The sequence below is a fragment of the Brachyistius frenatus genome, unplaced genomic scaffold (assembly GCF_029030835.1).
Source record: "Brachyistius frenatus isolate BFR_SWC_R1_liver_20210118 unplaced genomic scaffold, ASM2903083v1 Contig_9, whole genome shotgun sequence".
Taxonomy (NCBI): Eukaryota; Metazoa; Chordata; class Actinopteri; family Embiotocidae; genus Brachyistius; species Brachyistius frenatus.
The window spans coordinates 7254804-7282378 of record NW_027210608.1 but is presented as its reverse complement, the minus strand read 5'-3'; the positions used below and the strand labels follow the sequence as shown (position 1 = coordinate 7282378).

Sequence of the window (27575 nt, the reverse complement as noted above, 5' to 3'; positions counted from 1 at the left end):
CTACTTTGTCCACATCAAATGCATTGAAGTGTAATCTGCTTTTTTAGAGGTTATTTAAATTAGATTTGTGAATCATTTGATTTGTGGCATTAGTTAGAAGCACTTTCCTCAAGCATATTTTCTACATAGCAGTTTCATAACTTGCATAAACAGACCAGAAAATATATTGATTTTGCAGGATCACTATATACATGTCAATAACACAATAATTATTGTAACTGTGTGAGTGACAGTAGACTTGCTCTACTTACTAGGCTCATGAAGCTTGCGGGCCCATGGAGATCGACTCTGCGCTCACTGCCGTCCAGACCCTGAGAAGTGAGCTGCAAGATGCCAAGATCGCTGCTGTAAACACCCAACTGAAGCCACTACCTGGAGAATCGGTAAGAGACATTGCATCCCAATAAGACTACATAGATAGATAGATGGATAGACCTTTCTTTCTATGTAGTACCTATCTGTACATTCCACCAAAGCCAGAAGGAAAAATGACAGTTGCATTAACTTCAAGATATACAAAATACATTTTTATGACCAGAAGCTCACATTTTTCCTTTCAAAATGTTCTCCTTCTCCTCCACTCCAGTTGGAGAAGTGTGCTCAGGATCTTGGCAGCACCTCCAAGTCAGTGGGATCCTCCATGGCTCAGCTGCTCACCTGTGCTGCCCAAGGAAATGAACATTACACAGGTTGGTGCTGCTGACACATTGTATTGACCTCTATATGAAGGCTGTTACCTCTGCTGAGGAAAGGGTTTTCTAATTGCCACTATTATCTGTGAAAGATCGTGGAAACCTATGAGCCTTTTAATTTTTAGAACATGCGCAACCTGTCATCCAACGCCTCCAGATGAACCACCTTTAAGTTTTCAAATTAATATATCTCTTGACTCCTTATAAACATACAACGCTTCATGACACATGATTCTGACAGCCACATATGAGCAGCGATTGAAATTTTATTTTAAGAGAAGATGCTTGATGTTGCACCTTTCATGAGCAAAATGTGTCGTCACACACAAAGCTTTCTGGAGTTTTCGCTATTTTTATAGCATCCTTGGTTAGAATACAGACCCTGAGGAGAAACACTCCCATCACCTGAAACCTGTTGTATTTCTCTTGGGTAATCCTGTTAGTTCACTCCATTTGCTTTTTCCCATTCAGCTGATGGGTTGTAGATGACATGTCACATTTCTCATGAGACTCTTATTGTTGGTTCCTGCCTGTGAGGCAAACAGCCTCCTGATGTGTTTGTTTGTGTTACTTGTTGCAGCACCTTTGTCAAGACAAAGGAATTACTTTTGATATATAAAACAAACCTCCCTCCAGTTTCTATGATTTGAAAATGAACACATCGTGGTGACATTCTCTTGTCATTAAATATCAGTAGCTTTATAAATGATTTAAGTTCCCTTTAAGAGATACTATCATGATTGTAGTTGGTGTCTGTTACATCTACACTCTCTCTTGTGTGTGTGTGTGTGTGTGTGTGTGTGTGTGTGTGTGTGTGTGTGTGTGTGTGTGTGTGTGTGTGTGTGCGTGTGTGTGTGTGCAGGAATAGCAGCCAGAGAGACTGCTCAGGCCCTGAAAACACTCGCCCAGGCAGCCCGTGGCGTCTCTGCTTCCACCACTGACCCGAAAGCTGCAGCTGCCATGCTGGACTCAGCGCGTGACGTGATGGACGGATCAGCACTTCTCATTCATGAGGCCAAGCAGGCTCTGATTTCCCCCGGAGACGCTGAAAGCCAACAGAGGCTGGCACAGGTGAGATGATTCAGGATTGCTGGGGGGTGTGAAGTCTATTGTTTAGGCACATCCTTTTCATGCTACAGCTGTGGCCTGAAGCATTATGTTTTCTAGTTGACCGTCCAGCCCTCCGTCCCATCTCGTGAACAAGATATTGCAGGAACACCTTGAGGGACTTTCTTTAAATTTGGTACAAACGTTCACCAGGACTCAAGGATAAACTGACAATATTTTGATGGCGAAAGGTCAAATGTCACTACGACCTCACAAAACTCATTTGTGGTCATAATACAACAGTTATGTGCGAATTATAACAAAAAACACACAAATGTATGATAAAATAGTGATGACATTTTTATTCAAAAGGTAAGCGGTCAACTTCACTGAGATCAAAATGTTCTATAAAAACACTTTTCTGTCCATTCTATAAAGCCATAACTCGGAAACAGAAGGGGAGATTGTGATCATATTTCACATTTGGTCAAATAATTAATTGGTGACACTAATCTTGGGTGTCCACCTTGAAACTGTGCTGATTGTGAAGATCTTCTATGCTGTCATGTTAAAGATGTGTGAAGCATCCACGCTTTACAATATATAGTTTCTTTGCAGCAACATCCATATTTGATGCAGACAGGGATGTAAACTTTACCATGAGGCCACAAAAGTAACATCATCAAATGCCAATACCAAGATTATTCTGCAGGTTTACTCATACATTGTGTTACTGACAATTTGTATGCACAGTTTTGCTCATAAATGGAGTATCATTCTGCAGTTACTTTAACCTCATTGCTGCAACTCTCAGCAGCTACCTGTGTCCTTAGTTCTTCAGTGTTCAAGTATATAATTCCTGCCTCCTAAAGTCTGTGTATTTCATTAATATTTTATCATCAATGAAATACATTATGAAGTATTCATGTTTCAATTTGGAAATCATTGATGATTCTAACAATAACAAAGTTTAATAATGTTAAATTTTCATGAATTTTGTTTATTCTACTGTGGTTTACGTAGAAGTAATGTGACTCTTAAAGCAACTAAGCAGGATCTGTTTATGTGTAAGAAATTAGAATAAGCAGCCATGTAAAGTGAAAAGGACAGTTCTTTTTCTTTTTAACTAACAGCCTTTCTTTTTTTGCTCAGTGTATTTTGTTGAAATTAGCTGAATGCTTAGATAAATGTCTGCATGTGTTTGCTAATACACAATTCAAGTGAACACTTGTCAATTTGAGAAAGGGACGCTATGATAAACCTGGTGGCACATTCACAGGAAAAGTGCCTTAATTATTTATGCCTCGTCGTCCTTATTTTCTCCCTGAAATTAATAAATCATGCAATAGCAATGCCGAAAAATTAATCAGAGAATCGCAAAAACATAATTGGGGTTGTTTTTTCCTCTTTAAAAAAAGTGTGATCTAAGACCACTTTGTCATTTGAAAGTGCTTTGGATACAAGTTAAGTTAAGAAACCTGTGCTTCTCTGTTAATGTATTGGCTCTTGTTTGTTTCTCAGTGAACTGCGTCACTAAGGTCTCTGTCATGCCATGTGCTTCTGTTTTGGCCTCTGTAATGAGATGCAATTTTTAGCACATTAAGTAAGCACACCCACACACGTCTATTTTTCTGCACAACTCTCCTTCTCATTATCAGTTTGAATTCAGATTTCTAGCTCAGCCTGGTCGCCTGTACTCACATTTGTGTATAGATAACAGCCTTTAATCCAGCCTGCTGTGACCCTGCTGTGTGTTCCAGGTGGCCAAGGCTGTCTCACATTCCCTGAATAACTGCGTCAACTGTCTGCCTGGCCAGAAGGATGTTGACATGGCTCTCAAGAGCATCGGGGAGGCCAGCAAGAAGCTGCTGATTGAAACTGTGAGTTTTTGTGTGCCTCTCACCTGAGCTCTGCCAATGTAACACCAGAACCACTGGGTTTCTTTCAGTTCTCACAGCGAATAAAAGAAATATAGAAGTAATGACACATGTAAGTTAACAGCAAAACAGGCCTATAAATACCATTTTAGGTTTTATTTCAGTGACTATTTCTACAGGTTGCAGCAGCATTATTAATCTGACAGGAATAGAATAAGGAAAGTGTCATACTTTAATTTTGCTTTTTACTTCTTTCCTTCACTCTCACTTTTTAATTGTGAGTAATTGTTTGAAATGCACATAACTCATTGTTCAACAAGGCTGTGATGACTTTTGAATTGTTAAATCATTATTTAAGGACATTACTCAAGTTTGTTTTAACTTCTATCTTAACTCATTGAATGCTTTTGTATGGTTAACATCTTGTTGTTACTGTGACACCTACTATACACGGTCTGTAACTGTCCTGATATTATTTACAGCCACAGTTAAATCTCCGTCTTTCATCTTGACTCTCTCATCTGTGTGCTCCGTTCAGATCCCTCCGGCCTCCAAGTCATTCCAGGAGGCCCAGAGTGATCTGAACCAAACGGCAGCAGACCTGAACCAGTCAGCCGGAGACGTGGTCCACGCCTCCAGAGGCTCCAGCAGCCAGCTGGCCGTGGCCTCGGGGAAGTTCAGCCAAGACTTTGATGAGTTCCTGGATGCTGGCATAGAAATGGCTGGGCACACTCAGGTTGGTCTTGTGGTATATCAGTTCTCTGTAACGCCAAAGTCTTTAAAAGCTCCCTAACAATACAATTTCGGATCCTTTTGAAAATATCTTCACATGTCAGTGTGTGTTTGATGTTATGACTTTTCAGAAAAAGGATGACCAGGTGCAGGTGGTTGGTAACCTGAAGAACATCTCCATGGCCTCCAGCAAACTGCTGCTGGCTGCTAAAAGTCTGTCTGTGGACCCAGCAGCCGCCAATGCCAAGAACCTGCTAGCTGCTGCTGCAAGGTACCACAACTAGCCACATACACACCTACACATTATGTTTACGTTTGATTTGTAAGACTGGAATCAGATGGAATGCCTCAACAACTTCTAATGATAGATTTTAAGATGTGAGGGTCACAGGGCTGATTTACCAATAAGACTCACAGCAAATATTGAGCTGTCAATATAGCTGTCGAAGGCAAGACCCAGTTATTCCAGTCAATCAATAAAACTGAGTTTGAAATGTGTTTTACTGACACTGACAATCCGATTTTGCTGCTTTTGGTCCAAAACCATCCTAAACATGTCAGTGTTTTAGCATATTGAACCATGGTACAAATATCCATCAAGGTAAGTGTGTTTTGTGTTGATGTTCATGTTATCAGCAAAATTCACTCTTGTTTATTTATTCAGGTTATTCAGTTTCTTGGGTCTGATTGCAGTTGCCAACCTCACTTTTTTGTTGTTTTTTTGTTTAAACATCTGAACTACATAAGCTTGCACAGAAAAAACAGGCCTCGAGATATACTCTATACAATGATGCATGTGCAAGCTTTCTTTTAAAACTCACACTCCAACATGTCAAAACCAGCTTGTGCTGAAGCAAGGTAAGGTACTTCTTTCCGTACCTTCAGGGACCAGTGTGTGATTTTCTTTCTCTTTGTTTCAGAGCTGTGACTGACAGCATCAACCAGCTGATCACACTGTGCACACAGCAGGCTCCTGGTCAGAAGGAGTGTGACAACGCCCTGAGAGAACTGGAGGTAATCATAACCTCCCCACCTTGTGATCTACCCACCATCCTGTCTACAAATGCTTGACAGGGGTTGATATGGGCTTATTTTCCGTGAACTAGTAGAAATACGAGAGAATTTAGTAAAAATATACGACCTGCAAAGTCTCTTATAAAACTCCCACTGCTCACTCGTGTCTCAGGCTGTCAGAGGAATGCTGGACAACCCCAATGAGCCGGTCAGTGACCTCTCCTACTTTGACTGCATCGAGAGTGTGATGGAGAACTCCAAGGTAAGCCTCCAAATCAGACAGCCTAGTGATCAGAAGACCAACAACGCTGCACACACAGCTAGGCATTTCATTCCTCATCTCTTTGTCCTATCCAGGTCCTGGGAGAGTCCATGGCTGGTATTTCTCAGAACTGCAAGACTGGCGATGTGTCTGCATTCGGAGACTGTGTGGGATCAGCGTCCAAAGCCTTGTGTGGCCTGACTGAAGCGGCAGGACAAGTACAGCATGCAGACAAACCGTTCTCACATTACAGGGGCTCTTTGGTGGATCATATATTTCCTTTTTATTAGTATTGATTTGTAATATTTTTCCTCAGGCCTCCTACCTGGTGGGTGTTTCTGATCCCAACAGTCAGGCAGGACACCAGGGGTTGGTGGATCCCATCCAGTTTGCCAAAGCCAACCAGGCAATCCAGATGGCCTGTCAGAATCTGGTTGACCCAGAAAGCAGCCCCTCCCAGGTACATGCATGTACAATATTCTCTGAGATCAATGTGTTGGATGAATGAAACCTTAAGCATGATTTAAACTGCTGCAGTTGTTGCTTGTTCTATTGCGCTTTATCATTTTTTATTTGTTTTCTGTTACACTTTTCTGATATGAAGGAGTTCCTGAGCTCAAGGCTCATGTTGACATGAACACCTCAGTGAGCAATTTTACATCTTTAAATTAAACCAGCCTCTCATGTTTAACAGAAGTGTCGAGACAGAAAGTGTATTCATCAACTGCTCATCACCACAATCAGAAAACATCCAGAACTCCTTTGAATTTCTACAAAAACAGATTAAGTTTTCCGGTCGACAGTTTAAATCAGAACTTTGTTATAACAATAGTAAATAATAGAGGTACATATTCATTCCACATGGGTGCAAATGCTGTTAGCAGAGTTCCAGGTTTGATATCCAGCTTGACCTCTTTTGCATCCGATTCTCATTTCAACACATTTTCTTTCTGTCTTTATTATGACTATGTGTAATGAAGATAAAAATGACAAAAATAAATATATAAAATAAAAAAACAGAACTTTTAAAGACACAGAGGATAAGCATTTTATGCTGTATCATCAACAAATACATATATTATTTGCTAATTTACTATTTTGTTCTTTTTCAACCTGTCAGGTGCTCTCAGCAGCCACCATTGTTGCCAAGCACACCTCAGCATTGTGCAACGCCTGCCGTCTGGCTTCCTCCAAGACAACCAATCCTGTGGCTAAGAGGCACTTTGTCCAGTCTGCCAAGGAGGTGGCCAACAGCACCGCCAACTTGGTCAAAACCATCAAGGTAAGATTTCTATTTTTGGATTTCTTGTTTAATTGGTGTATCATGTGAGTTTAATTTGACAGCAACGTCCGTTGTGATGTGTGTGGGATAATTTTGAGGAGTCTTCCTTTGAGTCGATTCTGAAACATTTGTGATGCACACCAGCTCATTATTGTTCCCAAAAAGTCATTTCTATCAAACATCTGTCAGTGATTTGTATCGTTCTTGACTCTTGAGTTTGAAAGCGTAACAGACAATTGAGTTGAATTACATTTGTTTCCTGCACCTTGACATTCTGGCTCTCTCAATTTCTAGGCTTTAGATGGTGATTTCTCAGAGGAGAACAGGAACAGGTGTCGAGTTGCCACGTCTCCGTTAATCGAAGCTGTGGAAAACCTCACAACGTTTGCTTCCAACCCAGAGTTTGCCAGCGTCCCTGCTCAAATCAGCTACGAGGTACGGCTCTGTGACCATCAGTGTGGTTTGTATTATTATATCAATACAAGTCTTACAGGAAACATAGGCTGCAAAACCGAGACATGGTAATAAATGCATATATGTCTACATGTCTACATTCCACTGTTTTTCCTACAGGGCTCTGCAGCACAGGAACCAATCCTCCATTCAGCGTGCTCTATGCTCGACAGCTCCACCTATCTGCTCAAGACTGCTCGCTCATTGGTTATCAACCCCAAAGACCCGCCCATGTGGTCTGTTCTTGCTGGTCACTCGCGTACCGTCTCCGACTCAATCAAGGGTCTAATCACAGCCATCCGGTTAGTGAACGTGCATTTATTCAGGATTTTACAAACTAGATGTAAAAGAAACAGAAAAGCTGATAAAATACAACATCTAAAAGTTGCACTTTAAGGAGCAGTTTGACAATTTGATTGTGCATATATGCATGTACTTTCTTGCTGACAGTTATATGAGAAGATCAATCACCTCTCAGTTTGTAAGGTAAATATAAAGTTAGCGCCAGCAGCTGCTTAGCTTAGCATGAATGTTGAAATGAGGGTAACAGTTAGCCTGGCTCTTTTATTAAAAGGAGTTTGATAAAAAACAACACATTGGTTTTATATGAGGTTGTGAGACTCCAGCATAAAACCAAATCATCATTTTAATCCAATTTTGACACCTGATGAAGTTGTAGGGATTAAGGACGGTGAAAATGTAAAAGTAAGGTGATGAAGTTCAGCATAAAGTTTGGACTACAATACAGTTTTCCCTCCCTTTTGTCGGTTTGCACTGCTGTATAAAACACCTTGAGAAAGGATGCCCGAAAGCTGTACCCTGGGGTGACATGCACTTGTTCTTATACCTATGCAGTTTACATTTTTAATCTCCTCTTTCATACCTTTTGTACCTGACCTTGATCAGAACAAAAGTGATGCCGAGGAGGGACTAATTCCCGGTGTCAAACGCACTGAATGTTAAGGTTCCTGCTCGTCTCACAACATCTGTGCATTAGCATTCATACACAGCCGGCTTAGCATCTCTTTCAATTCTAATGCCCTTATCACACTCTACCTTTTATACTGCAAATTCGGGAGTGGGAGTTTGGCCCCGGCCTTCAATATAATTCAATGATATACTGCGGTGCCAAGGAATACAAATAGTGATTGACTCCATCCTGCAAAAGCCGACTTCATATCTTTGTCGGTATCATTGCATGCGAGGATGAGGTCTTATTTTAGTTCTACTTTCAGTGTGCCGCCATGTATGGGAATGGATGTTTAACCAGCTTATTCTGCCCATGAGGCCGGAGACCCAGACAACTCGGAAGCTTTAAAGCTAATTTGGCTTCCCAGCTTGATCTCGCATACAGGCCACATTTGAGCAGATGTTACCTGAGCAGCAGTGAGATGAGAAACCTGCAAGATGTTAAAAAGACATCCCAGAACCTGTCTGTGTTTTAATAACTTTCCGTTGTGTTAACATTTGCTCTTCTCTCTCTTCCTGTGTCTATTATTTCCTTTCTTCATTACTCATTTTTGCCTCCTTTTGCTCTGTTTCTCCTCTTATCCTGCTCTCATTTCATTCTCAGGGACAAGGCCCCCGGCCAGCGGGAGTGTGACTCGTCGATTGATAACATCAACAAATGTATCCGGGACATTGAGCAGGCCTCTCTGGCAGCCGTCAGCCAGAACTTACCCAGCAGGGACGACATCTCCCTGGAGGTAAGCAACCATCAGGAGATGGTTTGATAGCTTTTCCCTGTTTGCATTTGTGTCTGTGTGTTTGTCCTTGTCTATTTCATCTCTTTTGCTCACTTTTTCTTGCTTCTCCATAGCCAGTTTCACAGTCTGTTGTTTTGTTCTGGTCTTTTTGTTGAATTTTGTCTGTTTTTTGTAGATCTATTTTTGGTCAGGTACTTTTTTATTTTTTTAAACAGTATTTTGAAAGGTGCCCTCTAGTAGTAATCCTACAGTACAGTTTGGAGTCCATTGGATCCTTATGCCCTGCGACTGGTATATTTTAAAGCAGAACTGGTCAGATCAGGTTTTGACACTTGCACCCGGTTTGCTGAGCTTCAAAAAGTTTAAGCTTGCATATTAGAAACTCGAGTTGCTCAGGGCAAGTATCTCTGCTTAGTTTCCTGGTTTTTAGCAGGTCCCAGCTGACTTATTTGAATGCACCTCTGTCTCCCATAAAAAGCAACATAAAAACTAATTTATTTTTATTTTCTCTCTTCAGGCACTACAGGACCAGCTGACATCCACCGTGCAGGAAATTGGCCACTTAATTGACCCTGTTTCCACCGCTGCCAGGGGCGAAGCTGCCCAACTAGGACATAAGGTAATATAGGGCAGGGAATTAATTGCTATTATACTGTAACTGTGGAGCAACAAAGTCATACTTTTTTAGCAGCAGTATTCAGTCACAGCAGTATTGCATATTACCTTAGGCGTGGCCGATATGAATAGAATTAATACTACGACAAATGCTGCTGCTTTTATATGCATCAATATCTAATAATGCATGTTTGACTCCCACCACTCACCACTATTTACTGCGTGTTGTTGTCCAGCATTGTCAGGTTACCAGAATTTCTTTGTGTCATAAATGAGGTTATTATAAAATGATTAAAATCTGCCAGGACAATTCCCTCTGCATTAATGGTCTGGAAAATATGGCCCAATAGGCGAAATATCTAAAAGGTTTATCACACTTATGTGTATACCATCTTATAACAACTGGTGATGAGGTTCATTCATTTACTTGCTCAGGTGTAAATATCATATTTAGTTATATGTAGGCTGAATTTGATGCTGTTTTTCACACAACGCATCAAAAACTGTCCCTCTTTGCCTCAGGTAACCCAACTGGCTGGTTACTTTGAACCACTGATTAAGGCCTCTGTGGGCGTGGCCTCCAATCTGAATGACCACCAGCAGCAAATGACTTTCCTGGATCAAACTAAGACCCTGGCGGAGTCTGCCTTGCAGATGCTCTACGCTGCTAAGGAGGGTGGAGGAAATCCAAAGGCAAGTCCATCTTATGCTCCATTTCATTGTCTCTGCACTTTGTTTAAAGTGGCGCTTCACTGCTGCGCCACACCTGTAAAGATTATCTGAACCGCTTCAGTGAGGATAATTATCTGTTTCCATGAAGGTCCATTTTTTTGACACTTATAGTAATGACACATGTACAAATATTTCACGTGTGCTTGTCACACTTCACAGGCATCACACACCCATGATGCCATCGCAGAAGCAGCTCAGCTCATGAAGGAGGCAGTTGACGACATCATGGTGACGCTGAATGAGGCTGCCAGTGAGGTGGGAATGGTGGGAGGAATGGTGGAGTCCATTGCAGAAGCCATGGCCAAGGTGGGTTCTGTGGAGTATGGTGGTCTGTTTGATGCTTGGTTGCATCAGATAATCAAAAGACACAGCGTAGAATCTTTACACTTTTAATTTGCTCTAATGCTTACACCGTTTCAGTGAATCCTGCATCTCTAGTTCTTGAATAATGATTGTCTGCAGTGACAGACAGACTGTTACGTGTTTGGACTCTTTCTTTAGCAGCAGTAGCCCATTAGTCTTGACATCCTTTCCTCAGCCACGTTTTCTATCTCTTCCTGGAGGTCCCTGGGGTGTCCCAGTGACAAGCAGGGTAAAACAAATGTAGTCGCTCCTTCAGGGTGTCCTCCCAGGTGGACACCTTGAGAAACCTTCAAAGGGAAAAGTCTGGGAGGTATTCTGCAGCTGCTGTGTACTCAGCTGAAGATTATTCAGGACAGGTGCCTCATCCAGATGTCCTTAATTTACTCTTGGTTAATGTTTAGGTTGAGTTGGACTTTCTTTTACCATCATCGGATACAGATCAAAACCAGCTGTGTTTTAGTTGACAGCTCTATTCTGTCTTCATTTGTGTTACAAAACGATATGGCTGCAAATCTGCTAATACAATCATCTGAGTTTACCCTAAAACGATCAAAACCCCCTGCTGAACTGAAGGATTATCACAGCTGTCTCCATACCCTCCCTTTACCTATCACTGTCAACAAGCAGAAATGGCAAGGAAAAATAATCCCAACTATCTATAGTACACCACAAATGGGGCTACTGTACTTATTTTAGACTAAATTACACATTAAGTTTTAGTGTAAACTGGTAAAATTGTGCAGTGGAAAAAAAAATAAAAAATTTGACAATTGGATTGGATTGCAATTTATGGCTGTAAAGAAAATAAGTGGGATGAATTGGAAAGCTGATACTGACTACAGGGGAACCGTCAGGGAACGTTCCTAATCTTTTTCCAGGGTTCACAGAAGCAACCATCATTTTCAAATGAAGAGTTCGGGGTTTTTTTTCAAGCATGATTTCCAGTTGCTGTTCCTATGCAACCGCAGTGTTTCCCAGGCATCAATAAAAATACACTGATTAACATATAAATACAAATCACAAGCTACTGAGGCAGAGAAAACCTGACCGTCAACACAACCATTCAAAGTCAGTGCCAGGCCATTTGGACAATCTTACCAATTAACAGTCAAATTATTGGCAAACACGTAAGGTGCGAGGCAAGAAAAATCCTTTTATCTCAAGTACAGTCAGGAATAGCATCAGCTAATTATATACATCCTCACCCTCCTGAGTGAAAGGTAAAAAAGATGTGTGGGTTCACCACAGGCAACGGTGTCTTTACATCAACTCATGATCATGATTAATTAACAAAAATGGTTCATATTAGGTCAACAAGCTGAGCATGCAGGTGTGTGTTTTGTCCGTGTCACTCAGAGTAGTTGATTAAATGGGGATAATCCTCTCAGATAATCCATCGGTATAATGGTCACTCTCCACTGTGGTTTGAGCAGAGGTGATTTAAAAGGCTTTTCTGATGAACTTAGTCAAGGCTGCAGATTTTAAGGTGTTATTTCTCTCAGCGGAAGAAGCGAACATCATGTACTTATGATATTACAGGTTAATTTCAGTACATGCATGTTTTTTCCCAACATGTAGTCAGTTCTCATCACATTCACGTGTTGAACATCTACTTTAGCAGCAGTGCTAGAAACATAAAGTTTACACTGGAAGCCCGTGATCAGATGTTTCTGTAGTTGATGCCACTTTAAAGCTGTAATTACAGAGTGGGTTTGGTGGATAATTTATAATGAGTGTTTATCATTCATACTGAATGTGTACAGTATTTGAATATGAAATTGCATTAATGTTGGGCTGCAGATGATCTGATGCCTACACACCTGGCAGAATTTGTATAATTGAAGGGTAGATTAGATTTAACATGTCATTGCAGCTAAGGAGCTGAATGATTGATTGTCTTCATGTTTGAAGATGTTTGCGTCTATTGTGAAGGACAAACCAATCTTGCCTAAAATTAAAACTGCAGTGCCATTTTAACTCCTTTGAGTGTGTGTATGTCTTTCCTTAGCTGGATGAAGGTACTCCACCTGAACCTGACGGCTCATTTGTGGATTACCAGACCAGCATGGTGAAATACTCCAAGGGAATTGCTGTCACTGCTCAGGAAATGGTAAGCTGTCAAATGAATTCCGAGCAGACTTTTTCAGAGATGCGAAAAAAAAATTCTTTACAGAGAAGTCATCTAAAGTAGATCAAAACTTTATGATGAAACAGAACATCAAAATGTGGTTGATCTACCATAGCAAACCGTATAAATTTAGTTAATGCTTGCTGGTTGCTAGTTGGTGCTAATTCATAATACATAATGTAAAATATGTCGTGAGTTAAATCAAAAAGAAAATGTGTTTGTAAACAACTGACAGTGTCGGGAGGATACCTTTTGAAATTGAATTGGTTACAGATTCTCAGTTAACCTTTTAAAAATGTAATAACTAATGTATCTATTTTGATTACTTAATCAAAGTAATGTAACGTTTTATTACTTTTCTAAAAAAAAAAAATGTTTTAAATGGGAGAGTCAAGTTGAAAATTCTTATAAGACAAATATAAACTTGGCCGGGTGAACAGAACTTAACAATGTTTACTGCCAAACCTTTATTAAAAGTTTTTCGATATAACTTTAATTAAGATTTGAAAATTAAAATTTGAAAACCCAGCCACCAAAACAAATTACAAGTATGTAGATCACAACTGACTGCAGTAAAAGAAGAATGTTCCCAAAACCTCAAACCAAGTCTACATTCAGGTCCATCCACTCCTTGAATCACAGAACCATTAAAATATTTACCAGTTCAACTTGTTGACTCTGGAGTATGATGTCACACTTATTGTATTCATAAGGAAACACATATTTTTGTTTTGTAATGAAGCAAACAATAAATGAGCTGACGTAAACCTGTGTGGTTTAGTTTAAGCTGAAATTCAATGTGTTTATCCATCAGATGACTAAATCGGTGACTTGTCCAGATGAGCTGGGAGCCCTGGCCTCTCAGGTGACCGTGGACTACAGCCAGCTGGCCGTTCAGGGGCGACTGGCTGCTTACACTGCTGAGCCAGAGGAGGTGAGGACGAAACCCACCCAAACACAGACAGTCTTACTCATCAAACAGCTCTGCTTCATCAGTGTGGCAGGTTATGTTTATATAAGCTATTGTTTTGTTTTTTTAAATGACAATTAATAACTCTGTAACTTTGTGTTGTACTGCTATGTTTTCTATTTATGCAGATTGGTTTCCAGATCAAGAGCCGAGTCCAGGAACTCGGTCATGGGTGTATCTTCCTGGTCCAGAAGGCGGGGGCTCTGCAGATCATCCCCTCTGATGGCTTCACCAAGCGAGAGCTCATTGAATGTGCCCGTGCAGTCACAGAGAAGGTATTATTATATCCTGATATTAAAACCTCCGAGTAAAAATGTTCCTCCTTTTTTTTTTTTTTTTTAACCACATTTGCTTTTTTATAATCTGCAATATTTGTCAGAATTATTTCGACATAATTATGTCACTACTGAAGCTAAATTGATCAACTTAGTTGCCCCATGCATTAAACCAGGGCTGTCCCTCTTCTGCCAACATCACTTATTGTTTTTGTGTTTGTTTACCAAATCTCTGTGGTGTGAGATTTTTCTGTTTGGCTGGGTGTGATTAACATCAAGTTAACTCTGTTCAGTGTTGTTTTTAACTGAAATAGTAAAGCGCTATTTTTTGGCTGGGTTGTTCTCATGATCTGATTCTGCTCTTGTGAGTTTGTGCTGTTATTCCTTTTATCCCACTGTTGTTTAATTATGAGCATCCACAGCATTTTGGATCGTTGATACTTCTTTCACCTTTTAGATATTTTTTATTATAGTCATTCTTTTGCTGAAGAAGAGAAGAGCACAGGTTTGTCTGTGTAACATATCATGCTTGTTCTGTTTTGATATCCTTACTTATTATTTTTAAGAATTCAAGTGTCATGGTCTTTTTTGTGCGAGCAGAAGTCTGGAAATATCAGTTAATAAATTTCGCTGCCACTCAGGCATCTGTGAGGAAAGCAGATGGTTGAAATCAGTTTGACACGTACTCATTTCACTGAGTGAGTAATGCTTTGGGCCAACATGGTATTTTGTTGTCACAGCAAGTACTGTATAAATACTCTTTAAAGGCACCGTTTATCATTTTCCAAGGAGATTCATATCACAAAAAATATAAGGTGGATGTTAGTATGTCGATTTAAAAAAAAAAAAAAGATTGTATTCTGTTTTGACCAGTAAAGGTGTATTCATCTCTATTTAAACCAATAAAACATTATAACACTACTTTACTATTAATTACTAAACTTGTATCTGCTTTTTACGATACAAAAGACAAAATAGAACTCACCAATTCAGCTGCTTTTCAGTGAGCCATGGTATAAAAAAAAAAAAAAAATCCAATCTGCTTCATGTCAAGCTCTCCCTCACCTGCGTGATTATAGGGTGTGATGTTTGTCTGTGTCCCCAGGTGTCCTTGGTGCTTTCAGCTCTCCAGGCAGGCAACAAGGGAACTCAAGCTTGCATCACGGCAGCCAGCGCGGTGTCGGGCATCATCGCCGATCTGGACACCACCATCATGTTTGCCTCCGCCGGTACACTCAATGCAGAGAATGACGAGTCCTTCGCTGACCACAGGTTAGAAGTTGAAATGTATCTAATTTTGTGTTTGTGTACGAATATGATTGTGCGAGACATCACTGAGTCTACCAGTACAAGACCTGGCTGGAGTCCAAAATCCGCCCTCTTGTTATCTTTCATCTCAAACTGACAGAATGACATATTAGCTGCCAAACAGGGAGGACTTTGCTGCTGTTAGAAACCACAAATTACCTTGAGGGTTTGAAAGAAGCAGGAATTGTCTTATCTCTTACTGTTCTCGCTCTTATACTTTCCCATTGTTAAGATATATAAGATAGAAAAAAAATACTGGTTATAGTCCATGAAATGCCACATAGGTGTGAACATGTTTTGTTTTGGAAAATGATTCTTTGTTTGACTTAAACTTGATTAGCCCAGTTATTTCTGAATGAACACAGTTCAAAGAGATTCATATCCAATGATCCAAGACGAGACCTGTCACAATACATGTCGCTCTGACCAAAAATGATTAACCTAGATCCTTACAGATAGCTGTGAGGGGAATTGTACTGTACATCACTGAAGAATCATAAAGGATAAACGGAGAGAAGCAGCGTCGGGGAAGAATGAAAGAGAACAAATCACTTAATCTCAAATGATGTCAACCAGCTCCCTCAAAAATCAAAAAGAAACTTTGCAGCAGCTTCCTACAATGTCTCTTGTCAGTTTAAGAAAAAATATTTTCTTGACTTGTTACATAACCTTGCCAATCCTCCTTCTGTTTGAACAAGCTTTGATGAAGAAACGGCTTTGATATGAAAAGAGATGGGCGCCAGCGTACATTATTTTAATTCACACACATTTATTTGTTTTGGCAAAGATCATGACTTTACTCATTGAAAGAACATGCAACACCTTTGTCTGAAAGATGATTTGCTACTTAAAAGCTCAGGCAGTTAATTGATTATTGTCAGATCTTCTTGTGTCTTTACTTTAATTGATCCTCTCTTTTTCTCTTTCATTACTTCCTGTCTCTTCCTCTTTATTTTCTGCCTCCTCCTTTTCTCCGTCAGGGAAAACATTTTGAAGACAGCCAAAGCTCTGGTCGAGGACACAAAGATGCTGGTGTCGGGTGCAGCTTCTGGTCAGGACAAATTGGCTCAGGCCGCCCATTCCTCAGCCAAAACCATTACGCATCTCACAGATGTGGTCAAACTGGGAGCTGCCAGCATTGGCTCTGATGACCCTGAGACACAGGTCAGCCAATCTCACTTTTTGTCCCCTCAGTTTCCTGTTTGTCCTTCATTCAGTGTGGCTGTTATCATGAGGAATTATGGAAGAATGAGCCGTGAATGGCAATAACCTTTCAGTGCTTTCTCTTCCCCAGACTGCATGGTGATTAGTTGGTGTGTCTATCTGTCCTTTCTCTAGGTGGTTCTGATAAACGCTGTCAAAGATGTGGCCAAGGCGCTGGCTGAGCTCATTAGTGCCACCAAGTGTGCCGCTGGCAAGGCAGCAGATGATCCATCTATGTACCAACTGAAGAGCGCTGCCAAGGTGAGAGGACTAGTTTACAAGTACTAAAACTTTCTCATATAATTTAAAAGCCTCTTTCAAAGTCAGATCATTTTGTTTTCTGATGAATAACCAACCACCTCGCTCACATTTATTTTTCCACTGATGAAAATAGAATAGAAAACTTATTTTCCTTTGCAGCTGACATCAATCTAAATTGATGAAAATAATTACACTATCTCACATGCTGTATGTATGCACAGCAGACATCCTCTTCTTCTTCCTCAGGCAGGGCCATTAATCAACTCTACCTGCCACCATGAAACCATGTTCCCAACAGCTAAACTGTGTCTCAATAATGTGACCAGGATGTTCAGGAGAATAGGAAATTTCTAACCAAGATAAATCAGCTGGATCCTTTTCTCCGACAAGTATGCAGTATAAATTTCCAAAGCCACAGTTCATAACTCGCTGACGACACAGCTGACTGCTCATTATCACCTCTAGCTGTGAAGTTTGTCATGGGGTGTCAGAAGGGAGAGAGGGAAGTGACGAGAAGAGTGTCATGGAGGCTTTCAGATGGTAACAACATGGCTCAAGTGCAATTTTAGGGCCTGGGGTGAAAACAAATATTGTAAATGATTTAGCTTCAAGTCTTGAGGGCACAGGCTGTCTTCCATGGGTGCTGTGTGCCCCCTAGCTTTCAGTGTGATGTATTAAATCTTTAACTGGATGTGGTTGTCCATGTTCTTTCATTGTTCCAAAATAACTACAATATTACACACATTTAGAAATGTTTAATTTATCACCCCAAATTAAATTGATCCAAACTGTACTTCATTCTGTATCATGAAGTTCATATCACTTTAATATCTCTCAAGACTGCCTTGTAGCAATATTGGATTGTTATTATATGATTTGTTACTGTGTCTTCAGGCCTGTGTGCACCAGAGCAGACAAGCACCTTGATTAGACTCATCTTTAATTTTCTAGATTAGTCATAAGACAGACTATTCTTTCTGGTTAATTTTTAAATGGTAAAATGTAGTAAATTTAAGTCTTTTGGTCTAAACTATTTGTATTTGGAGATGGTGACATAAAAACATGTTTCGTGCCCCAGCCTTGCAAATTTGCCATCGGTGTGGATGAACACTGTGTTGCATACTTTTTCTGTCAGGTGATGGTGACCAACGTGACGTCCCTGCTGAAGACGGTCAAGGCTGTGGAGGACGAGGCCACTCGGGGCACCAGAGCGCTGGAGGCCACAATCGAGTGCATTAAACAGGAAATGGCGGTGAGTACGGGTGGAGGGCCGAGGACATAAATGGATGTTGGACAGCAGTAATGTGTCTTCAGCAGTGTCACAAGGACTTTACATGACTGATTAATGCTGAATGATGATGAGTATTATTTTGTATATTTCTAGAAACACTGAGGAAGATGCAGCTTTTATCAGTCTCTGAATCAAATCAGTTTTATGCCTGTCCTTTGTATTCTGCAGGTGTTTCAGTCCAAGGACGGTCCCAATAAGACAACTACACCTGAGGAGTTCATTCGCATGACGAAGGGAATTACCATGGCAACTGCTAAAGCAGTGGCTGCAGGGAACTCTGCTCGCCAAGAAGACATCATCCATACAGCCAACCTCAGCCGCAAAGCCATTTCAGACATGCTCACCACCTGCAAGGTGCTTTTTATCCCTACCAGTAAAACAACCTAAAATTTAACAACATTAACACATTGTACATGTATGTTGTTTTTTCATTTTATGAACATTGTATGTTCTCTGAGAGAAATTCAACCAGAACTTAAACTTACAATAATGAGACCGACAACTTGAGGACCCAAACACATTTAAATATAAAAGTGAATGTAAACATTCCTGTTGAATGTGGAGTGTGTGTGTTTTTTTCTTTCAGCAAGCAGCGTACCATCTTGAGGTCAGTGAGGACGTGAAGAACAGAGCGCTGATGTTCGGATCCGAGTGTACAATCGGATACATTGATCTACTAGAACAAGTATTAATGGTAAGCTGAACATTGTGCCAGTAAGTACTATATGTTAGGAGAGAGATCATTTTTGTGTGTTAGACACTAGATACTTTCTAATTGCTCCCACACTGCTTTTGTTCAATGTGTGTGTAGGTCCTGCAGAAGCCCACCGCAGAGCAGAAGCAGCTGCTGGCAGCTTGCTCCAAACGAGTGGCGGGAGCCGTCACAGAGCTCATTCAGACAGCTGAGGCCATGAAAGGTAACAGCTCACACACAGTGATGACATCATCACACGTTACACACCAACTCCTTTTACAGTGTTATATGTGATGAACTCAAGTTCACGTCAGTAAGCCATAACTTGTATTACTTACTAATGAAGTATCTAACCAAATGTGTTGTTTATAATTCCCAGTGAGAGGTCATTACATCAGTAGCAAAATCTATATCATTTTCCATGTAACAGAGAAACAGAAACATTCCCTTAAACAAACTTTCGTTAATATTCCTGTCATCCTTCTCTTGCCACAGATGGAGGTAAGTTAGCGCTGTTTTCTGGACTGTGAGCCGCTAACATCAATTTATTTAATCTCACAAAATCCAGCTGCTGTCAGGCTTCTCCAGTACATAGCCAGCTCCGTCCATCTTTGTTTTATGTGCCATCTCACTTCAGATAAATCACTCCATCTTCATTGCAGTGAATGGCAGCTATGCATGGGATTTGGAGATATGTGGCACCCCTTTTTCTGTGTGGTGACAGTGTTGGTTGTTTTCTTTATGATCACGGTTTGAGGCATGCTCTGTTCACACACTGCTTTGTGAAGTGTTGGTAAAATTCCTATTTTTTAAGTTCAAATATTAATCATGTTCGTATGCCTCAGGTTCAGAGTGGGTGGACCCCGAGGATCCAACAGTGATTGCAGAGACTGAGCTGCTTGGAGCGGCCGCGTCCATTGAAGCAGCTGCTAAGAAGCTAGAGCAGCTCAAACCCCGAGCCAAGCCAAAGGTGGGTGACTACATGATGGATGACAAGCTGGAGAGGTTGAGGGAATAATGATGTCACCACAGTGTTTTTACTAAATGAGCTACAGAGCAGTAGAGAAAAGGAAATTTTGTTCTGTTGTTAGTTTAAAGCTTTTATACCTTAAAGACATGAGAAGACATGTTTATCATTAAAAAAAAACTCTGTATTGGAGGAAGTCATAAAATATAATTCTATAAATATAATATAAATGTAAATGAATGTCCTGCATTCAAAATAGTACGTTCGTAAAAGGTGAGAGATTTTTTGAAAAATTTAATTAAGTATAACATGTATAAGTACCAGTTGTGACGAGTAGTGATCAGATGTGGCCTCCAAAGTGTTATATACATTAATTATTGACCCAATAATAATAATAATAATAATAATAACAATAATAATAATAATAATAATAAGTTTCCCATTTCTTGCTGCATTAAGTTGACTTTAAGTGCTTTTTATGTACTGTTGGCTAGTTTTTATTCCAGTAATGGATGAACTGAGATTGTTTACTCAAGTAAAAGTACCAAGACAATTTAATTAATTTATTTAAATTGTTGTTTAAAGTAAAAAATACATAAGAATTGTGAATAGCAACACTGCTATTATTACTCTGGTAATAATGCATCAGTGTGTAAGTAGCATTTAATTATTAGAGCTGGTCTGGTGCAGCTGCTCTAAACGCCTTTTATACCGGTAATTAGTTTAATTCCAAGGTTTCCAACCTATGGGCTGGGTCCCCTGCAAAGGGTCACAAAATGAATGTAAGTGGGTATGATGTAGCTATTGGGTCAGGGCAATAATACATTCAAAGTTCAGCTGTACATATTTGTATTCATTTGTTGCTTTTTGTTAAATGTTGGTTCATTTGTTTAGAGATGGAAAATCTCTAATTATCTCCCTTGCAATTATTGGGAATTCTGTGACAAGTGGGCTTCAGCAGGACTGCTGTTTTGTCGGGACTTTAAACACCATTATCATATGTTTTTGTTTAAAATCTAATAACTACATCTTACAGATAAATATAGGTGAGTTAAATATACACTTCTGTATTTCTCTTTGAAATAATGGAATAGACGTATGAAGTAACTTAAAATAGATGTTTAAGAAATGTACTTAGTAGACACATTTATTTCAAAGACAAATTTGTGTCTATCTGAGAAAAAGTATTTTCATACACTCTGCACTGAGTATTATTGTTTGAAATCTGAGCACTGAATTAGTTAAATATATACTATTTGGATATATACCCCAACAGTACACTTAAAATCATACATAATTAGCATATTTGTAACAATTAAGTGCGTTGGTCCTTTTTACCTTCAACATCTTATTTTGATCAGATATCTTTTCAGATGGCTGAGTTTGCAGCACTATGTAATAGACAAATGTCCTTTGAAGGAATGCTTTAAGGTATATCCACAGTGCTCTGTGCCTTTCTGTAAACATCTGTTAATTTTCAGTGTTAATATCAGAAGTTGTACAGGGAGCAATTTCACAGAAACAAAATCAAATGTCTTGTTTTGTGACATTCACTTAAAGGGTTCTCTGTCTCTCGTCCCATCTGCTTTAAGTTTACAACCTTAACCAAAGTTTCTTAATTTGAACTTTCTATAACAACCTCATATGTTTGCCCTTTACCCAGTTCATTGGATATTCATGTCCTTCAAAGTTTTACTTCTGTTTTATTTCTGCATCTGATATTATCCCTATTGTTGCCATGAATAACTAACTGAAACCCAACCTCCATAATATTATCTTACGTCATATCCCATTCTCCCAAATGTCACCATGTTTACTGTGTTTTCCCGTCCTCCTCCTCCTCCTCCTTCTTGTCCTCCTCCACCACCCACCCACCCATCCATCCATTTGTGCTAGTTCTAGCTTAAACCTGTCCCAGTCTATGTCCTCTAGCTCCCAGTTAACCCCCCCAGCCCCCTCCCCCCTCTCCTCTCTCCCTGCCTGCCCCCCACCACCGGAGGCCTTCTCTGCAGGGCTCTGTCTGATATGTTTGATATATTAGGTTGTTATTCAGTCCCAACTATATATCAAACATATTCCTACAGTGTCCCGCTCTGTCTACAGATTTGTGGTGTGAATGTGTGCGTGTGTGAAAAGTATGTGTTATGTGTCTGTTTAAACTGACAGACAGAAGTATGATTGGATGTCGAATACAGAGTCTTGTTTCTTCTCCGGTTGTATGCAGCTCCCTATCAGCTGTTGCAGTTTAAAGAGATGCTTTGTATCTGGCCGTGTAAAGCTTTTGGAAGTTGTCCTTTGTATCACTTCATTGAGTGTGTCAGTATTGGTGGGGAAATTGTTTATTATGGAAAAATTTATAGCTGATAAATAAAGCCCCTCTTAGAAATGTGTCTACAAAATGTTGAGTTTCATGTTGTTTCACGGAATTACAAATCATAATCAGGAGTGATCAGCCCGGATTTTTACTTGGTATATCTTTATGATGTTAGTAGTTAAGTTCTTAAATTTTACTCCCGTGAAAGGCTCCATCCCGTTTGACCGATTGGTCTTCTTCCCCCTCAGTTAGCAGACGAGACGCTGAACTTTGAGGAGCAGATCCTGGAGGCAGCCAAGTCCATTGCCGCAGCCACCAGTGCTTTGGTCAAATCAGCCTCAGCTGCTCAGAGAGAGTTGGTGGCTCAAGGAAAAGTGGGCTCCATTCCTGCCAATGCCGTGGACGATGGACAGTGGTCTCAGGGGCTCATCTCTGCTGTAAGTGTTGAGGGTCGTCGTACCTCGGTTACAATCTGAGGCACAATTCCTTTTTTTTTTTTTTTTTATCACAAATTAACTTTCTTTCTTTGCTCCAGGCACGTATGGTAGCGGCGGCGACCAGCAACCTGTGCGAGGCAGCCAACGCCTCAGTGCAGGGCCACGCCAGCGAGGAGAAGCTCATCTCCTCAGCCAAACAGGTAGCGGCCTCCACCGCCCAGCTGCTGGTGGCCTGTAAGGTGAAGGCTGACCAGGACTCTGAGGCCATGAGGAGGCTGCAGGTAGTTTTATTCAGCTGTTTTAACAACTGGCCATCATAACATGGAGAGGGCAGTGTCAAAATGTACCAGCTTTTACTCTATATTTCTTATGGCTGCACTTTTAACTGATTCATATTATTGCCATTCTTTGCTGCCTGTCTTTTGTAAAAGAATCTGATTACTTGGAATCATTCATTTCTATTCCAGTTTTGAGCTACTTGTACTTGGGTAGTTTAATTTTCTGCTACTTCTAAACTACTTAATATTTAGTTTTTAAGATCATTAAAAAAAAGCCAAACTAAAACATTACATTACATGTAATAATACAATACGTATAGAGGCAATTTTCCTGCATTATGAGCACTTTTACTTGTGCTACTTTCAGTACATTTTGCTGATAATACTACACTGTTCTCTTGCTACTTTTATTCAAACGATCTTCCTCTTCCACCACTATCTGCTGATCTCTTCTCCTTGTAGATTGCTGGAAATGCAGTGAAGAAGGCATCAGATAATTTGGTGCGGGCGGCCCAGAAGGCAGCTTTTGACAAAGCGGAAGAAGCCAACGTGGTGGTTAAGACAAAGTTTGTGGGTGGAATCGCACAGGTAATGCTTTCAAATCGCATTTAATGTCATAACAAGCTTTTGCTGCTTAAATAGGAATTCTTTCCAACGTTTTTTTTCAGGCGTCTCTGATGTATTATGAAGTTTAATTTCAGCTACATCTGCCCTAGTGCACTAAAAGATAGCAAGCACCTGCTTTTTGTAATGCCAGGGTTTGAGGAGTGAGTACATTTGTGAAAGTTTGTTTCACATTGCCAGTTGGATTGATAACCTGTTAACTGATAAGCATTTAGATGCATTAGCAAAAATTGCACTTAAATATTGATTTAAAACCTGGATGCCAAGAAATCAAAAGTCTGTCCTCACAAATAATTTCCCATTAGTATCACATTCATGAATTGTCTGTACCACATGGTCACTCACTGCTGTGCACCATTTGGCAGCACTGATCTTAATGTCTCTAAAAAATGTTGACCAACTTTTGAAACACCCTCAGCTTTTAGGTTAATTCTTCCATCCTTTTGTCTCATCATGTTGTCAGTCTTTCTCATAAAATATTTGTCTCCTTCATCAAGTACTCTCAATGCATATCCTGTAGTTGTAACTTATACAAATGTGGGAATTTAAGTTTAGTACAAGTGCATTCAAACACAGACATGCTCAGACTGGTACACAAAGAAACACACAGACACGTCAGTCACAGACAATACCTTGAGAGATGGTAAACAGGTTTTAAATATGTTAATATTCATAGAATATGTGACTTTTGTACCAAAAGGGGACTAATGGGGTTTAGAAAAACACTGTCTCTGGTCAAAATACGCTGTGTTTGGAAGATTTAAAAAAAATATATATATATATATATATATATATATTTGCAATGTTAAATACTCTCCCTTCCCCTGTGTGTGTGTCTGTGTAGATTATTGCAGCCCAGGAAGAGATGTTGAGGAAGGAGAGAGAGCTAGAAGAAGCCAGAAAGAAACTGGCTCAGATCAGGCAGCAGCAGTACAAGTTCCTGCCCACCGAACTACGAGAGGACAACAACTAATCACTGCTGTATAAACCGGTGTGAAGCGCACATCTGTATTTGTGTGCAAAATTGTGTCCTTCTAATGGCACGTGTGGACAGCTATGTGGCCTACTATATGTGACTGATTTAACAAAGCAGTAAAGCTCCAGTCTGCAGTGACCACTGCTTACTGAGTCCGCATCACATGGAAAGGTCTTAAAGTCAACTACTAGCAAGATTGAAATGCTACTGTGTGGAACTGACTACTTCCTGAAAACAACATCAAGATTGTGGGGATTCGACTGAAGAACTGCTTCATGTATATCATAAGTACTATGACTGATTAAACCAGAATGTGACGTGCTTAGGACAAACAACACAGCTCATGTGCTCTCACGTTTGTCCACAAGCTCTACAATGTCTTTCTTTTGTTTCACAATTTGCAGCTGTAGTGCATCAACTTTAAAATGAAGAACTGATTGTATTGCTGTTCACATCTCATAGCTGTTTAACTGCACGCTGAGAGCAAAAGCATTTCAGCTCGGTACTCTGACATTGGATGAATGTTGGCACCTTAATGTCTGTCCGTAAATCACTGTGGCATGTCTTGACTTTAATTCAGTGGCCATGAACTCGAATATGAAGGAGGTTGGATTTTGCATATTGGTGTTTCGTGGACCATACTGTAAATTTCAATAATGCACAGTTGTTTTTGGGAATCTTCATTTAATGTCGCCAGTTATACAAGCACCTTTCTTTACTGTCTTTATTTTTTTTTTGCCGATATTTGTGGGCTCTACATGCAAAATATCTTCTTAATGCTTTTCTACACGGGACGAAATATTACCATAGCAGGAATATTTATTACTCACGAGTATTTTTAGCAGAGGAGGGGTCTTTTTTGAGGGCAGAAATAGTCTCGCTTAATTGCTACCACTAGCACAGGCTTGGGTGGCTTCCAGGAAAGATATTAGATATCTTCCCAAATCCTTCAAATATCTTTTTTTTTTATTGGTGATCATTTCAGATACTGAGACCTCCATCCAGTATGGACAGAATTTTATCATGATGCAATAAAATGGCTGGTGCTTTAGGGGGCAGTATTGGTTTCCTTTATGCCGTGCATACTTAATACTTAATAATCCAGGAGATGATATAGTGTAGTTCAGTGCTTGTTTTACTTTCAGTAAAGAGTGGATAGTTTGTGTAACCTGGCAGGTTGATTGACTCCTACATCACTCAAATTAAGACTAACTAAAAAAAATACCTCTGACCTCTTGAATCAGTTGAATTGTACCCTGCAGATTTACTTTGGTCCTTATGTTGATATTTTTAGAGAGGGATTACAGTCATTTTTGCAGCAATACTCAATCCCTGCCCAGGATTGATTTGTCGTTTCACTTCCAATTCTGTACATTCAGGAAGCAGCAATATACTGAATATGAAAGTAACAGCAATAAGCTGATTTTAACAAATACAATTTTAAAAAAGTGAATTGAAAGTGAAGTGACTGCAACACTAATCACTACAGTTCTCCTTTTTCGGGGTGCTCTGTGCGACTTTACTGAATATGCTACTTGCTGCAAAGGAAGAGCCTTTTGTTTACCGAGTTTGATTGTGATATGTGTTTTGTTCTCTCGTCTTACTATATGGACTGTGTTTCAATATTAAACAACAGTGTCTTGTAAGATTAGGTCCTGCTGTGAAAATGCATGGCTTTGTGCTTCAGATACAGAATGATTCAGACCTCCACATACTGACAGTATACCAGACAGACTGTCTGTTTCCATTTTTTTTTTTTTTTTTTAAAGAGTTTGGTCTGAATTCAGATGTGTTTTCTGGCATTGTGTTTTGTTTGTTGAGCGTAGGAAAAACGGAGGGAGAGTGGGTCCACTGCTCATCAGTCAAGTCTGTAGTGTTATTATTAGTGCCTTAGTCCGTAGCCCATACAGCATCCGGTGTCGTTGAGTGACAGCTTCACCTCATCATTCAATAGAAGGTACTGGACAAGTTATTGTTTGGAAATGTAGGTTCATGTCTGTGGGTTTTTGAACATTTGTTGGCACACTTGCAAATGTACTGCTTCCTCTTAAGTGTTCAACCCAACTGCTCGCCCTTCACCTTTCTGTCTGCCACATGCAAGGCCTTTTGGAGATGACAGAGGAACTGTGTGCCAGTCCAAAAAATGTGTTGCTGTTTGAAATGTAACATCAGTAATATATACTGTACATGTATATTACTTATATGAACACATTTTTGTACTGCATTCCATGGGCATGCACCACAGTGCTTCTAAACAACGACAGAGCAGAGGTTTGAGTCTGTAATCTGCTTTATTGTGCATTATGAAGTCACTGAAATTTTATGGATGGATTTTTCTTGTGCTTTTAAGACTCTATGAAAGATACACGTAATAAGAACATTTCGATATATCTGTCACCATTAAGATGTTGTGACGCATTTCAATGCTGTGGAGTAATTGAAGTGTTCTGTATGTTTTTCTTTCCTCCCTTAACATAAAAAAATTTAGGAAGTCGCTTTATCAGTAAAGATAAGTGATGACAAACAATATAAAAGATATTTATCTGACCGCGATAAAACTATTTTTTGTATTCACTGAAAATAAAGCATTTCAATGTAATGGAGTTTCTTGTGGTTCTTTCTCTTGTAGAGCCATAGACAGAAATGTGACTGTCACTTCCTGGTTTTTCAAGAAACCAGTTTTACATACATTGCCAAAAAAAAGAATGAATACTGCAAAAAATCTGACTGAAAATTTTGAAGAATGTTTTAATAGTCCTTTCTTTAGTGAAACATAAATAAATCACAATGTATTAGCTGCTCAAGAGAGTTAGAGCCTTCAATAAATAAATGGATAAATGCTCAATCGACACAATTCAAAGCAAAACGTATGAAATCTGTCACAAGCTCAAATGTCTGTAACCACATTCAGGGCTACAATTATCACTGAGGACATTGAGGTCATGTCCTTAGTATTTTGTGGGATATACCATCCTGGGGAGTGTGTGTGTGTGTGGGGGGGGGGGGACTCATTTTGCAGGTTGATTCAGTAGTCTGTGTAGACTGTACTTGTTTTAGACAACTTTTAGGAATAT

The 27575-nt window shown here is 39.8% G+C and overlaps 1 protein-coding gene across 5 annotated transcripts in view; it reads left to right on the top strand.

Moving 5' to 3' along the window:
- tln2a (talin 2a) overlaps nt 1–27100 on the top strand; it is a 94090-nt gene extending 66990 nt beyond the window's left edge. For 3 of the 5 annotated variants that reach the window (XM_069690550.1, XM_069690548.1, XM_069690549.1), the window contains 32 exons: nt 255–383; nt 587–689; nt 1555–1763; nt 3500–3619; nt 4155–4352; nt 4480–4619; nt 5269–5362; nt 5535–5624; nt 5720–5842; nt 5941–6084; nt 6745–6906; nt 7201–7341; nt 7480–7661; nt 8933–9065; nt 9583–9684; nt 10203–10373; nt 10572–10718; nt 12784–12885; nt 13718–13837; nt 14002–14148; nt 15254–15420; nt 16437–16620; nt 16795–16920; nt 18056–18172; nt 18380–18565; nt 18798–18905; nt 19023–19128; nt 19751–19875; nt 22435–22623; nt 22722–22904; nt 23364–23489; nt 24370–27100. In XM_069690550.1, coding sequence (XP_069546651.1) covers nt 255–383; nt 587–689; nt 1555–1763; nt 3500–3619; nt 4155–4352; nt 4480–4619; nt 5269–5362; nt 5535–5624; nt 5720–5842; nt 5941–6084; nt 6745–6906; nt 7201–7341; nt 7480–7661; nt 8933–9065; nt 9583–9684; nt 10203–10373; nt 10572–10718; nt 12784–12885; nt 13718–13837; nt 14002–14148; nt 15254–15420; nt 16437–16620; nt 16795–16920; nt 18056–18172; nt 18380–18565; nt 18798–18905; nt 19023–19128; nt 19751–19875; nt 22435–22623; nt 22722–22904; nt 23364–23489; nt 24370–24498 — 4503 coding nt within the window. In that variant the 3' untranslated portion in view covers nt 24499–27100. Of the gene's footprint in view, nt 1–254; nt 384–586; nt 690–1554; nt 1764–3499; nt 3620–4154; nt 4353–4479; nt 4620–5268; nt 5363–5534; nt 5625–5719; nt 5843–5940; nt 6085–6744; nt 6907–7200; nt 7342–7479; nt 7662–8932; nt 9066–9582; nt 9685–10202; nt 10374–10571; nt 10719–12783; nt 12886–13717; nt 13838–14001; nt 14149–15253; nt 15421–16436; nt 16621–16794; nt 16921–18055; nt 18173–18379; nt 18566–18797; nt 18906–19022; nt 19876–22434; nt 22624–22721; nt 22905–23363; nt 23490–24369 lie in introns of those variants that run through there. The other 2 variants (XM_069690552.1, XM_069690551.1) reach the window with 2 other exon arrangements.
- Nucleotides 27101–27575: the final 475 nt, after the last annotated feature.